Below are 13,861 nucleotides of genomic sequence, written 5' to 3'. Positions count from 1 at the left end.
AATATCAAAAATAGCAACCACAGCAGCAGCAGCAGCAGCAGCAGGAGAAGGAGGAATCTTGCTCTCTCAGGCAAACCAATCACTTGAGAAAGGGTAAAGCTAATTAATCATAGTCAGTTGACTTGATCTGTATCTGATCCACTGACCTAATCACAAGGGTCTCCTGAATCACCTCCGTCTCTTCCAGGAATCAGAGACCTTATCCGACTTTCCGACCATGGTTAGCGGTTCTAGTAACAGCCCTTTCCCCACCAACACCCTTCCAGGGAAACTCTGGATGGCATCTCATCAGTTACGGATGTGGCTTGATCTCCGCGTCACAAGCTTAGGATCCGAGGCACATATCTCCAAGCGAGATCGTGAGGTGAGCTAGTGGTTTGGTCGGACATCGGGCAATTGAGACATCTCACAAGCTTAGCCTGCGTCCATGCTTTACAGTCCTCGAAAGAACAGATTAATCTGAAGTTAGTGTTCAACAATCCGATGGAAATGATTCCGATTCGGCTTCGGGGCCAAACCTCAGCAGACCATCGCTTCCGTGTTGACTGGAATTTCGCAGCTCCTTAGCCTGACCCCTGAGATCACACGAAACTTATCAGAGACGAAGCCCCTGTTGACCATCCTTCTTTCTTCCCTATTGTGTCTCTTCAGCACTGGCGTGATGTTGTTCCCTCTCATCAGCACCGTCTGGCTACTTCTCTCGACCGGATTCCCCACGGTCTCTGCCGCGGCCTCCTCGTGCGACCAAAATGTGCAGAACGATACCATTGCCTTTTTCAGTAGCGCTCCCCTGACATTTGGCTATAACTTCCCGTCGATGTCTGACTGTGCTACGCGGTGCAGTCAGTGGGAGCGTTGCCAGGCGTGGCTGTTCACTGAGCCCGGCGAATGTCAGCTGTATCGCCGGCCCGCACTGGCTACCGCGAGCAACCCGACTTTTTCCTACGGCGTGTGCGGAGATACTGATCCCCTGAGCTCCACGATCAACGCAGCGGCATCCCGACTGACCTCGGTCTCGATGAATCCGTCGTCCAGCTCGCCCATGGCAAGTCTCTCGGGATCCCATGCGGCAGTTCCTTCATCACACGAGGCATCAGTAGTAAGTTCTATCTCTCTTGGGCTTGAAGCATTAGTGGTCATTGCTAATCTGATCCGATCCTAACTTCTAGACACCTGGTGCTACTATCGATGCTGAACATCTCAGAAAGCATAAGCGCTATGCCGGCAGTCACCACCAACATGGGCATGCAAGGTAGATATCTGGGGGGGGGGGGAGGTTGCAGGTCCATCATGGACACTCGTCCGAAGCACGGGGTCTAGTCAAGTTGTCAAGCCAGGAAAGCCCCAAAAAACAGCGACCCTAGTCAGATGGAGCTGGGATATTGGTCTTAGCAATGACATGGGGAATTCTTTCATGTATGTGCTGTACATAAGTGTTGGCCGTGTGTTGGTAAAATGCTACTGTGGTGAGAAATCCTGCTCATCAAGGGGAGAATACGTCACATTGCTTAAGCTCCAGCAAGCAGTAAATTCCCTTGTGTAGGGCAGTGATTCTCCAAATATGTAATTCAGTACACATTGGGGACTCGTGTGTTTTCTCCTATGAGCTTTCTAAGTATTCTAACCCTAACTCCTACCTGCCCTCAATCAAAACCTTGGCAGGGATGAACAAAGCACAATGTTCTTTAGTCAGCAAGCGACCGACCGACCGACCAACCAACCACGTAGTTTCTTTCGGTATTTCAATGTTAAAACTAAGGTAGTACCTATTGAATTAATCCCGTCCCGCTTCCATCCCGAGCGTCTCTAGCACCAAAGGCGTGGCGTGCTCTTCAACCTCAGCTCCACCGGGCCATTCGAACCCTTCGAAATTTGATTCAACAACAATTCTGATGGCTTCAAGTTCAATCTTACCTCTTGAGATTTTTGAGCAGATTGCGAGCTGGCTTGAATATGAGAGTGACATAAATGCTCTCGCTCGTACCCATAGGGCTTTCTACCATTTTGGGAACCCGATGCTGTACCGACACAATGTGCGCCATGGGAAAGGCTCGGCGTTAGGCTGGGGGGTCCAACATGGAATCCTGGCGACCGTGCAACGAGCTTTTGAGGCCGGCGCCTCGGCAGAAAAGTGCGGCGATGCCGAGATTGAATGGCGACCGATGGCGCTGGCGGTGGTCGAAGGCCACGAGGACATTGTGTGGTACTTGTATGAACACTGTAGGGTCAATATTCGTCGCACGTGGGGATGGATGAATCCTTGTCATGAGAGATATGGCAAATATCCCGGCAGTCTGCTGCTGCTGGCCGCCCAGAATGGTCATGAGAGCCTCGTTCGCTTCTTCGTGAATCACCTCCCGCGGCCGTACCATGTCGATCATCCAGCGGATCCGGGTGAAGGAACGCCGTTGATGGCGGCTGCCAAAGGGGGGCATCTAGCCATCGTACACCTGCTAGTCGAGGCGGGAGCGAATCTCGAGGTCCAGAATCGCAGTCAAATGACCCCGCTCATGTTAGCCGCGGCGCACGGTCATCTGCAGGTTCTACAGTTCTTGATGCAACAGGGCGCTGACCCCACCGTGACCCAACCGAACGGCTGCTCTGCCCTGTGTTGGGCAGCGGGGAGGGGGCACGTCGAGAGCGTTCGCTGCCTGCTCGAGGAGGATGTGATTACACGGTTGACTTGCCACACTTTGGGGCCGTCGGCGCGGCATCACGCGGCCATCTGTCCCCTCGGGTGGAGCGGATGGTTAAGGCACGACGAGGTAGTCGCCCTGCTTCTAAAGAAATGGGACTATGCAGCGAGGACGAGTCACCCATCCGATAAGGGTGTACTCTTATGCGTGGCTGCGGGCCTTGGATATACGTCCCTAATTCGGGACCTGCTTGAGAACCATGAGTACGATCCCAATGCTCGATTGAGTCTGATTCGAACGCGGTGGGACGAACTACCGACGGCTCTTTGCTGGGCTGCCGCCCGAGCTCGCGTCGAGGTGGTCGAGGTACTCCTCGCGCATAGTGCTGAGGTTTTGCCGGCGCAGACACGGGAGTACCGGAATCCTTTCATCCAGGCCATTGTCCACGGTTCAGATACCATGGTCTCTCTCTTTCTGCGCGCCGGGGTAAACCCAAACGACCAGGATCGAAGTCACAACTTGGATCACCTTGTAGCTCCGGCGCTGAAGCATGCCATCCCATTCGAGAGCATCTTCCGCCGCCTGCTCGTCGCCGGGGCTGACCCTACCGCTGCTGACAGCATGAAGTACTCAGTCATTGCCCATGTCCTAAGATCCGGCCGGACGGTCGTCGTCCAGATGCTTATCGATGAGGATCTGGATCTCTCGCTCCACTTGACTCGCTCCAACCTGTTGCACGAAGCCGTCCGCGGCGGCCGCGCGGTTCTCGAGCTTCTCCTCAATACCGGTAAATGGGATTCCTTGCTCTCGCCCGGCCATCTGGACCCTTCCATCTGCGAGAAAGCTCTCGGGATTGCCGCGGAGACCGCGCAGGTCGAGGCTCTGCAGTGGCTGCTGGATCGAGGGTTTTTGCCAGTCCGAGGTGCCCAGTCGCCGCCGCCCAAGGTCCATCTCCTGAGCCTTGCGGCACTCACAAAGGCGGCCGATGAGGACGCCGCGGCCACTCTGGATCTCCTTCTGCAGGCCGGTCTAGACATCGATGAGACGATCGCCTACACAACCGCGCTGCAGAGTGTGGCCCGGCATTATCACCTGTATGGCGAGTCGGAACGCTTTCGCGTGCGCTCGCGCATGCTGCTCGAGCGCGGTGCCACTCTGTTGCCGCCCCAAAGCCTCCCGCAGGCCACGCGCTACGACACCCTCTCGGGATTTAACATCCGCCTCATCGGTCAGCACCCTGAGCTTGACGTCATGATCTTTCAGGAGTTGGAGGCACGCCGTGAGCCGTGGTCGGTGGTAAAACATCTGTTCAGGTGGGCGGACCATCGTGCGCGCGAGCGCCAGAATTGGAAGCATGTCCGGGTCATCACACAGCACTCGTGGCGAGTGCGGTACCCTGTTTGAACTCGCTTCCTGTATGTGCTGGAGGCTCTGCCTCACATTGGTGGTAACAGTGAGAAAGGTACCCAGGATATGGATAACTGAATGAATGACTCACCATCACGATGGAAAGAAACGCCTGGTTGCGGGTGGACGGAGTCCCCCGCTGAACTGTGGCACACAGTTGTCATGGCAATGACGTCCATCATTGACATAATCCAGAACCCGAACATCCAAAGAGGTGACCAAGTTGGCCCAGAGGTCAATTTGCGAGATGTAATCGAGGCAATGTGGTATAATCTAAAACTAACTAGCATTCCCAGATATATCTTCTATAAGTAATTTAGAAGTATTCTAGAGTATACACAGATGATTTACGTGCTGTCCTTAAAAAAGTGGTGGTACCCTCATAGGGTAAGTAAATAGGAATAACAGTAAACCAGTTTACCTATACACAAATAGGCTACTTATATTTGTCCCGTTGATAGATTAGAAAGAGGCAATATGACGATATTCCTACCAGCGCGGTGCTAAAGACGTAAACTATCGAACCATGAGAAGAAGAGGAAACAGGAAAGAAGAAACACGAGCCTACGGCTTATCTGCGGTTCTGGGATGCCATCCGCGATGGGAGGTGTGGCGATGCAGTGTGGGCGCGATATCACATCGGCGGTGATGTGGAGGATGACATCGTTGATGGCTCCAACGGTAATGCGACAGTCCTCGAGGTCCTTAAGGAGGATGCCCTGGATGTCATTTGCAACCTTGATGAAGGGGAGATCGCGGAAATGGCGGCTCAAAAGAAGAAGGAGAATCAACATGTTGATGGTTAGGGTCTGCTTGATTCTGCTCTCGCGGTGCTTTTGATGCGTTGCAGGGTTGGGTTTCGGTGGTATGATGGATGTTTGTTGCAGGATCTTATTAGAGTCGAGTCCATTCGACTCTAGGTTGATGAATTATCATTCGGAAATAGAACTATGTCACTTTATGGACTGACGTGGTGAGGGTACCTGTGCTTTTGTTCTTTCTCTATCAACAGTAGAAGGTTGGATGAATATTATAAACTTGGTAACTCCGCGTTCAAATGGCCAGCACGCCTACGGAGTAGCTCCCTCCCTCCCTCGCCGCCGCCCCCCGTCCTCAGACATACGGAGCCCACTGCTTCTCGCACCACTCCCAAAGCTTCGCTCCATACCCCAATCCCCCTTCCTCCGTGGAGGCACCCGCCTTGATCAGATCCTGCCGCCCCGTGGCCGAGTCCGGTCGAACGCGTCCCCATGGGATGATATACGCCCCGCTGTTCTCGAGCGTGACCTCAGGCGACAGCCCCGCAAACAGCTCCGTATACGCCCCGTAGATAGACTCCGAGAGCATGAGCCGGTTGATGATGAACATGACGAGGGCCGGGGTCCCGTTGAACGATGCCGTCTTCAGGTAGCCCGGGTTCAAGCACACACTGACAATCCCATCCTTCTTGTACCGCCGCGCGAACTCCCGGCTGAGGAACCAGGTGCCCGCTTTCGACACCCCGTAGTTCTGCGCTAGCTTGTTGGTCCCCTGGTCGATGACCGCCCAGTCGATGCCGTTGGGCGGCGAGCCCACCTCCGCCAGCGCACTCGACGTCCAGATCACGCGCGTTTGGCCCTTGTCGGGGGAGGCGACCGCAGCGGCGGCGCGGAGTTGCGGGAGAAGCAAGTGGGTGAAGAGCAGGGTCGCGATGCAGTGGCGGCCGATGAACAGCTCGAAGTCCTGCGCGGTGCGTTCGCCGAGAGGGACCGTGTTGGCGCCCGTGCCGGCGTTGTTCCACAGCACATCCAGCTTGGACTCCTGCTCCGCGAAGCTAGCGGCCGCGGCTGTCACGGTCTTTGGATCGTTGAGGTCCAGATGCAGGAACTTGAGTTTGCCGCTGGTGGTTGGGGTGTTGGATGACGGGCTTGTGATGGCTTGAATGGCGGCCTCGACTTTGGCCTGTGCACGGCAGTTGATGAGAGAGACAATCAGAGTTTGTTTTGTAGGTATGCAACGGGATAGCTTTGCGCATGCTCACTTTGGAACGAGAGGCTATGTAGATTGTAGCGCCACCGGCATAGAGGATCTTGACCAGCTCCAGACCGATCCCCACATTGCCACCGGTCACGATATACACCCGGCCCTGTAACGAGCCGGCGGGGACATCGGCTTCGGTGAAAAACGGGCTTTGGGGGGTAAATCTGGGTCAATGCGGCCCGTAGGCCGGTAAAAGGTGCCATCGCTGAGTACTTTCTACACTATATGTGGCTAGGGGTTGAATCTCTAGATCAAGTGTTTGGTCTAATGTGGAGGAAGAAACTGGGGAAAGCCAGCTAGGGCTAGGTGATAGCTCCCCCATTTTGGGGAGCTCGAGCTTCAGATGGATTTGTAAGTCAGGCGAGACGATTTCTAAGCGCTAGGCAGAAAGACACGCATGCAATCTGTCTGAGTCGGTTGCGTAGACTTATCTCCGGTTGCTTGGCTGGGTGTGGTGTGATGAGATGCGGGGATAAGCTCCCCACTGTTGGTTTAAACCCGGGGCAGGTGTGAGATGTGCCATGGAAAGGATCTTGCACCACTATGTTTTAACTTAGAGCTCTGGGGTTGTTGATGGGTATAAATAAACCGAGTAAGGGCTTCGTTTGCTTGTTTGCATACGATCAGAAAGAATGGTGAGGTGAAAGCTATGTCAAAGAACTGTTAAAGTGCTGACTGTACGGTCAGTATCTTGTGGCTTGGTACAGTACTACAGGGTACTTACTGCTGTGCACAGGACAAGCTAACAGAGACAGATATTAGGGTTGGTCTAAGGCTTAGTTATGGTGGCCTTTCTAGCTGGCGCCACCCTGCTACCTCGATGACAGGTATTGCTAGATGGGTAGGAGGACATATTCGATTAGTTCTAGGTCGTCTTTAGTGTTCAACTTTGTTGTATGCTAGCTCGCTCTTAACCAGAATCCCTTTCCTCCTCCTGAGCCATATGGTCTGGGTGGGGATCTACCGGCTCTGTTTCAGCCCTATTGCCAAGTTCCCCGGTCCTCAGCTGGCCGCCCTGATGGCGCTTGATGGGGGTACTTCGTTCTGATCCCTAAGAGAGCGGGCAAGCATTTCCAGATCAAGAGCACACACGCGCAGTAAGGGCAGATTGTGCGTATTAAGTCCGGGATTTGTAGTGAAGCAGTTAGTCGCTTCAGTTGCTTTCCCAAAGGAGAGAAGAAGAGCCTAGTTATCTTACCTTATCGTGGCTTAGTCATATCGCGTCATTGCAAGTGGCGGTCTGTGCTTCTTTACCCCGATTATCAATCCAATCCTCGCGCCTTATCTCCTCCTTCCCTTCCATCCATCCCATCATCCATTTTTTTTCCTCGTTCGCAACATGGCCAGCGGCTTCTCTCCTGTTTAACGGTCATGGAAGAAGGTTGAATACAGCGTGTTGGACTTGGGAATGAACTTTGGGCGTGCTTGCACCGCATGAACTACCAAACCATCAACATGGCGGGCGATGCCTCCCCCAATGCCTCCGGCCCATATCGCCAGGCCCCAGAGGTCTCGTCGATCCCATCCACGAATGCCGATGGTGATCCCAGCAGATTTGGGGCTGATAGCTCGAATCCCAAACTTCACCGACAACAGTCGTCTGAGATTTTCGCGGAGAGCTTCACAATCCGCTCCTTGCTGGTCGGGATCCTCATTGGCGTCTTGATCACATTCTCGAACACCTACTTCGGCCTGCAGACGGGATGGATCAGTACAATGGCCATGCCCTCGGCCCTGATCGGCTTCTCGGTCTTCAAAGTCTTCTCGAAATACCTGTCCTACCCGTTCACCCCCATCGAAAATGTCCTCATACAAACGGTTGCGGGCGCGGTCGGTACCATGCCACTCGGGTGCGGCTTTGTGGGTGTGGTTCCTGCGTTGGAATTCCTGATCAAGGACGGACCAGATGGTCCATCGGGGGACGGTGGTACAGGAGAGGGGGGTCCGCTCAAGCTTGGTTTCGGAAAACTGGTGCTCTGGAGTCTCGGGGTCTGCCTGTTTGGCGTTGTCTTCGCCGTCCCCTTGAGGAAAGAAGTCATCGTGCGGGAGAAGTTGAAGTTCCCCAGCGGTACAGCATCGGCACTGATGCTTAAGGTGCTGCACGGTGGCGGCTGGCGCAGTGAGAAAACAGAGGCCCAAGCTAGTGAAGCGGGTGAGGCACAAAGGTTCCGAGAGGAATCCGAGGCGCCTTTGTTGGCGCAACAATCGGAGAATGACGACATTCTCGCAAAAGATGACCCGGCCGATCTAGCAAGAGATAGGGAAGATTGGAGAGCGAAGATGCGTCTCTTGGTGGGTGCGTTTGTCGTGTCCGGCGTATATGTAAGGGTTTAGCCTTCCGTGTGCGATTCGATCTTCCAGCTGACACAGTTATCCCCAGACTTTGTTTTCATACTTTGTTCCTCAAGTCCGCGACATTCCTATTCTTGGTCTCTACCTCGCACGGAACTGGCTGTGGACCCTCAACCCATCGCCCGCCTACGTTGGCCAGGGCATCATTATGGGTCCTTCCACCTGCATGCACATGCTCTTCGGGGCTGTCTTGGGCTGGGGTATACTGTCGCCGCTTGCGAAAGCTCGTGGCTGGGCTCCCGGCCCTGTGGACAGCTGGGAAGACGGAAGCAAGGCGTGGATTGTGTGGATATCGTTGGCTATCATGCTTGCAGATTCCATCGTCAGTCTCGGCTGGCTGGTGGTTCGGCCACTCTTGTCGTACGCTCCCCAAGTGAAAGACAAAGTGCTTTCCAGTCGTGTCGCACGTTGCCTATTTCTTGAAGCAGCAACATCCCGCTCGCATCAGCATTCGTATGTCAGTTATTCTGCCCTAAGCCCTATCACCGAAGAATCATCCTACCAAAGCCGTCTCTTTCCGCCCCTCGAGAGTCGCCCGAAAACCAGCGACGACAACGAAGAAGATGCGCCGCCCTCGCAGCTTATCTCCACCCGCACGGTACTTATATTACTACCGTTGACGTTGATCCTGAACGTGGTTTGCATGCACATCGTGTTCGGCGACTTGATGTCGCCCCTCCTATCAAGTCTTGCCACACTACTGGCAGTCCTTCTTTCCATCATGGGTGTTCGCGCTCTGGGCGAGACCGATCTGAACCCGGTCTCCGGCATCAGCAAGCTGACCCAGCTCATCTTCTCGCTCGCGACCCCGGCCTCGCACTTCTCCCGCCGCACCGCCCTCGTCACCAATCTCCTCGCCGGCGCCGTCTCCGAGTCCGGCGCCCTGCAGGCCGGAGACATGATGCAGGACCTCAAGACCGGCCACCTCCTGGGCGCCAGCCCCAAGGCGCAGTTCTACGGCCAGATGATCGGCAGCCTGATCGGTGCGGTGCTCTCCACCGCGGTCTACAAGATGTACGTGAGCGTCTACGAGGTCCCCGGCCCCATGTTCCAGACGCCGACCGCCTACGTCTGGATCTTCACGGCCCGCCTGGTCACCGGCCAGGGCCTCCCGCCGATGGCCTGGCAGGCCTCTCTGGTCGCCGGCGTCGTCTTTGTCGCCGTGACCATCCTGCGCATCGTCGCCGCCTCCCCCGTCGCCAACGCCGGCCAACGCGGCGTCACCACGCCCTGGCGCGACTGGATCCCCGGCGGCATCGCCGTCGCCGTCGGCATCTTCAATGTCCCCTCCTTCACCCTGGCGCGCGCCATCGGAGGCCTGATCGCCTGGTGGTGGGCCCGTCGCCACGCTGCTGCTGCTGCTGCTGTCAGCCATCCTGACGCGGATCACTCGACCGCCCCGGATGCTGCGGATGGCGGACCCCCCGGCGTGCCAGGAACAAGATCTGCTGAACAAGCCAGCAAGGACGCGGATGCGGACGCGGCGTCCTCGACCGTCGTCGTTCTGGCATCCGGCCTGATCCTCGGGGAAGGTATCATCAGCATTGTGAACCTCCTGCTCGCGAGCGGCAAGGTGCCTCATCTTTAAAATTAGATTATAAATCGGAGAACTATAGACAAGCCGAGCCCCGCCGGGCTCGGTTTTCTCTGGTACATACAACTACCTATAGACAAGAGAATTTTCCTACTTTGACCGTGAAGAGTTCTTCTTGGAACGAGAGAAATGGCAATTCTCAGACTTGATCTTTTCTAAGCTAGGTTCAGCATCAGCTGCAACTCCGCTCCGGGTTGAACTGTACTTGTACACATCCACTTCAAACATTACATACATGTCAACACACACTAAACATTCACTTACAGGAGGACATTTTCTTCGGGAAAAAAAGTAGTGTGATTAGATTGTACCTTTTCCTCCATATTTTGCTCGTCGTGGTGCCTCTACCCCCGTTTTGTCTCATGCAGCACGCACGGCAATAAACTCGAAAGGAAGACCATTATTCGTGCAGAGCAGCAGACATCAAACTTAAGGCCAGAATAGCGGGAAGTTAGATAAATTCGTCTCGATATACTTGTGAGAGTCAAAGATAGAAAAGACTGTACGGGTTGAGAGAGGCTGAATCGAGAAGCAAGTGGTATATTGGAATAGCATAGCGAGAAAAAAAGTAGAAAAGATTAGAACCGAGAAGCGTTGGACAGCCCGGGTTTGAATCCAAAATGGTATCCAGACATATCGTATCACGCATTTCACACATCGAATCACTCCAGATTCCCATGTCCTTTCTCGAAAAGAAAAAAAGAGTACGCAGTAGTCTTTGTGAGTGTGGACGGCAACCGGGGGGGTGGGGTGGGTATCTTGTATCATCTCCATAGAAGCGTACCTGGGGAAGAAATCATGATGACATATCTGTTCAGGAGAAAGGTAAAAAAAAGTGGGGGTTCAAGAATAGAAAATAAGTGACAAGGTGAAAAGGTAAAGGGGATGTGTACTGCAGCTGAAGCTATGTCCAGGCTTCCAGCATAGTGGCGTGTATTATGCGCGTATCGCAGAAGTCAACCAAGCTGTGACTCCGTTTGTTCAGGCCGAGTTGAGCAAGGCAATCACCACTCGCGGTTGCCAGTCTCCGAGATCGGGCTTTCGACAACGGTCGGTGTGGCCCTGGGAATGGTGGACACTGGTGGCATCATCGGACCTCCTAAGGGACTCGGACCCGGAAACCCGCCTTGGCGAGGGTTGGGCCCCATAGCAGCACCCGTACTGTTGCTTCGTGACCGCTGGCTTGCCGGCATGGAAGGCTTCTGCATCCCTGGAAGACCGTAAGGTCCAGGGCTCATTGATCTGGGTGCCATCGGTCTAGGGCCTGGCCCCGGCGAGAATGATCTGGGAGCAGGTGGTCCCTGAGCAGGGGACATGGGACGCTGGTTGGGGAGACGCAGTGGCATAGGACCGGGACCGGCGTAGCTGGGCTGGCCAGGCGACATCGGACGAGCAGGCGACTGTGGCCGAGGCACCGGAGGATTGAAGTTGGACGATGGCGTGGTGGGCCTAGGGGGCATAGGACGATTGGGCGCTGCCATCGGCGGGCCACGAGCTCCAGGACCTGGAGGGGGTCTGGGCTTCAGAGGCCGCGAAGATAGACATGATCGAGGGACAACACCCTGTTGCGATCGATCAAGTCTAGTGCATAGAGCCCACCCGTCGTCATATTCGTGCAAAAGTCTGACAAGCTGACCGAAATGAAGTTCCAACTCATCCTCCATTGAAGGGTTGAAGTCCATTTGCACGCGATGCACGTTTCCTGGTGGAGGAGGAGCAGGCCCGGAAGGCGGAGGGCGTGGTCCAGGGGCGGCGACAGGAACAGTGACGGGTGTGCTTGGAGTAGCAGCGGTGGGAGTACCATCTAGGACGGCCTCTTGGGAAATAGCTTGGGGACCTGTTTCGGAGTCTTCAAGAGACACGGGCAGTTGCTCTTCTTGTGTTTTCGACGTAGAAGTAGCTACAGCTGCAACGCCAACGACAGCAGCTGCGGCCGCAACCCCAGTAACGATGGCGTCTTCAGCAACCGGTTCCGACTCAGCGGCACTCACAACTGGTGAAATCTGCTCGGTCTCCGCAGTAGCAGCTGTCTCTTCTGGAGTAGAAGCGGCCTCCTCGGTAGCTTGTGGGACAGGTGCAGATGCAATGCTAAGTGCAGTGCTCGAGGCGAGAGGAGATGGGGCTTCCGCACCATTGCTGAAGGGGTTGACAGGGTCGCCAAATGGATCTGAACCATGAGAGCTGGACTTTGGTGTTTGGGGCGGCGAAGGATGATCCGTGAGAGAGCGACTGACAACAGCAGATTCAGCAACGGGTGCGAGACTGCCACCCACAGAGAGTCCAGCCGCACCACTGTTCGACGCGAAATCCGATGCGAAGGGTGCAAATTGAGTCACAGGGCGAATGTTGAGCTGGGGCGGACTGGGCGAGGTCACAGATTCCGGCTTCGGAGGGGGAGGGGGTGCGATATCATCCTGGCGCACGTACTTCTCATTCTCACGTTCGACTTCCTGAATGTGCTGACCTTGCTTTTTCTTGCGGAGCCAGAGGAGGATGAAAACTGCAATCGCACCGACTGCTACTATCACACCGATAGCGATTCCTGCCTTCGCACCACCAGTAAGGCCTTGCGAAGCAGGCATAGCCGTGGGAGAGGCCGATGCTGCGGGAACACTTGTGGACGATGCAGTGACAGCAGCATCCTCTAATCCAGTAATAGCCGAAGTCGAGGAAGAGGAGCTGGTTTGAAATGTAGTTTGGGCCGTCGATGTGTGAACCTGTTCAGTAATCGCTGTCTCCGATGCGTGAGTCGTCTGCTCTGCCTTCTGTGTGGTGGTGGATTGGCGATCAGAGTCCTTCGTGGCGGTTGCTGTGGCTTCGACCTTCGTCTTCTCGCTTGTCTGGATCGTGGTTGTTTCCTCCTTCGAAGAGGACCGAGTCTGCTGAATCGGGGCACCTAGACCGGCGGTTGCCTTGTCGCTTTTGTCCGAGGAAGTTTGTGACATGGTCACATACCCTCCAATAGGCCCATCGAAGTCTGCAGATAGAGTGACATAGACCACGGTGACATCGTTGTCGGGGTTTCGCGCGTGGAGATTGGCGACATGGTCACGATGCGCATGCGCATGCGCATGCACCATGATGGAAGGTGTTGTTATGCTGTGGCTTGGGTGTGTGTAGTGTTGTGATGATAATGATTGTCGCGACTTGCTGGAAATATCGTCCTATGCAAAGATGGCGGGGTTTGATCAATGTCAAACTAAGAGAAAAGAGTGAAAGGGTACTAGCCCGAAAACAGGTGCCAGACCAAAAAGAATCGCGAATTGCTTCTTCAGTTCGTCAGCCAGATCACTCAAATCCAGCCACGGAATGCAGAGAAGGAAGACAAAGCGCGTTCAGGAATGTGTGGATTGGAAGGAATGGAAGGCTGAGAAACAGCCGATGTACAGTATACTCGGGAGCGGGGCTGGGCCACACCCGGTCAAAATGGACAAAACGAAGGACAGACAGCTTCCAGGCCGCAGAGTGTACAGGGGGGAAGGTGAAAAGAAGAAGAAAGGAGAGACTAAAGAAGATGATTGAAGGTATGAAAACAGAAGAAGAGGAAAGAGAGAAAAGAGTCCGAGGACATTGGCAACCACGGGTTTGAGCGAGATACGAGGCTAATCTAATTACAATCGGCGCAGACGAGCGGCGGGACAAACCAAAAGAACCGAAATGAAGGCCAAAGTATAAATTGAGTGGGGGATGGCCCAATCAGCCCGTGTATCACCCAGTACTGCTTAACTTTCAACTAACCTTTCATGGTGCAATTTGATGCGGGATCCCCGCTGCACTCAGGCACATCTGGTGTCTCATTGGTAAGAGCAGATTACCGTCCCTGGTTTCGTGACGGTAATCTCTTCCTTTACCC

The 13,861-nt window shown here is 54.7% G+C and overlaps 7 protein-coding genes across 7 annotated transcripts; 3 read left to right on the top strand and 4 right to left on the bottom strand.

Annotated features, from left to right (window-relative positions):
* Positions 1–661: 661 nt before the first annotated feature.
* BO72DRAFT_530818 (uncharacterized protein) lies at positions 662–1,256 on the top strand (the record flags this gene model as incomplete). The annotated part of the gene is made up of 2 exons (XM_040950320.1): positions 662–1,099; positions 1,170–1,256. The coding sequence occupies 2 exons, from the start codon at positions 662–664 to the stop codon at positions 1,254–1,256; spliced, it is 525 nt and encodes a 174-aa protein (XP_040797642.1).
* A 424-nt stretch (positions 1,257–1,680) lies between these two features.
* On the top strand, positions 1,681–4,376 carry BO72DRAFT_488789 (ankyrin). The gene has a single exon (XM_040948056.1). The coding sequence runs from the start codon at positions 1,893–1,895 to the stop codon at positions 4,038–4,040; it is 2,148 nt and encodes a 715-aa protein (XP_040797641.1). The 5' UTR covers positions 1,681–1,892; the 3' UTR covers positions 4,041–4,376.
* A 103-nt stretch (positions 4,377–4,479) lies between these two features.
* On the bottom strand, positions 4,480–4,837 carry BO72DRAFT_499791 (uncharacterized protein; the record flags this gene model as incomplete). The annotated part of the gene is made up of 2 exons (XM_040948864.1): positions 4,480–4,559; positions 4,612–4,837. The coding sequence occupies 2 exons, from the start codon at positions 4,835–4,837 to the stop codon at positions 4,480–4,482; spliced, it is 306 nt and encodes a 101-aa protein (XP_040797640.1).
* A 317-nt stretch (positions 4,838–5,154) lies between these two features.
* Positions 5,155–6,384, bottom strand: BO72DRAFT_480044 (putative oxidoreductase,short chain dehydrogenase; the record flags this gene model as incomplete). Its single annotated transcript, XM_040947608.1, has 3 exons — positions 5,155–5,984; positions 6,064–6,194; positions 6,276–6,384. 3 exons carry the CDS (start codon positions 6,382–6,384, stop codon positions 5,157–5,159), a joined length of 1,068 nt encoding a protein of 355 aa, XP_040797639.1.
* A 987-nt stretch (positions 6,385–7,371) lies between these two features.
* Positions 7,372–10,219, top strand: BO72DRAFT_451452 (OPT family oligopeptide transporter). Its single transcript, XM_040945487.1, has 2 exons — positions 7,372–8,384; positions 8,443–10,219. Exons 1-2 carry the CDS (start codon positions 7,518–7,520, stop codon positions 10,000–10,002), a joined length of 2,427 nt encoding a protein of 808 aa, XP_040797638.1. The 5' UTR covers positions 7,372–7,517; the 3' UTR covers positions 10,003–10,219.
* BO72DRAFT_228994 (uncharacterized protein) lies at positions 10,220–10,897 on the bottom strand. Its single transcript, XM_040939837.1, has one exon. The coding sequence runs from the start codon at positions 10,780–10,782 to the stop codon at positions 10,438–10,440; it is 345 nt and encodes a 114-aa protein (XP_040797637.1). The 5' UTR covers positions 10,783–10,897; the 3' UTR covers positions 10,220–10,437.
* Positions 10,898–13,192, bottom strand: BO72DRAFT_228977 (SH3 domain protein). Its single transcript, XM_040939836.1, has one exon. The coding sequence runs from the start codon at positions 13,086–13,088 to the stop codon at positions 11,013–11,015; it is 2,076 nt and encodes a 691-aa protein (XP_040797636.1). The 5' UTR covers positions 13,089–13,192; the 3' UTR covers positions 10,898–11,012.
* Positions 13,193–13,861: the final 669 nt, after the last annotated feature.

The sequence above is a fragment of the Aspergillus fijiensis genome, assembly GCF_003184825.1.
Source record: "Aspergillus fijiensis CBS 313.89 unplaced genomic scaffold BO72scaffold_57, whole genome shotgun sequence".
NCBI lineage: Eukaryota > Fungi > Ascomycota > Eurotiomycetes > Eurotiales > Aspergillaceae > Aspergillus > Aspergillus fijiensis.
Note: the sequence above shows the minus strand (reverse complement) of the source record. Positions and strands in the feature narration are given on the sequence as shown.

Coding starts and splice junctions, on each gene's coding strand:
- BO72DRAFT_488789 (XM_040948056.1), top strand. CDS start 1,893: ATGGCTTCAAGTTCAATCTTACCTCTTGAGATTTTTGAGCAGATTGCG.
- BO72DRAFT_451452 (XM_040945487.1), top strand. CDS start 7,518: ATGGCGGGCGATGCCTCCCCCAATGCCTCCGGCCCATATCGCCAGGCC. Junction 8,385..8,442: donor TTGTCGTGTCCGGCGTATAT/GTAAGGGTTTAG, acceptor AGTTATCCCCAG/ACTTTGTTTTCATACTTTGT.
- BO72DRAFT_228994 (XM_040939837.1), bottom strand. CDS start 10,782: ATGGAGATGATACAAGATACCCACCCCACCCCCCCGGTTGCCGTCCAC.
- BO72DRAFT_228977 (XM_040939836.1), bottom strand. CDS start 13,088: ATGGTGCATGCGCATGCGCATGCGCATCGTGACCATGTCGCCAATCTC.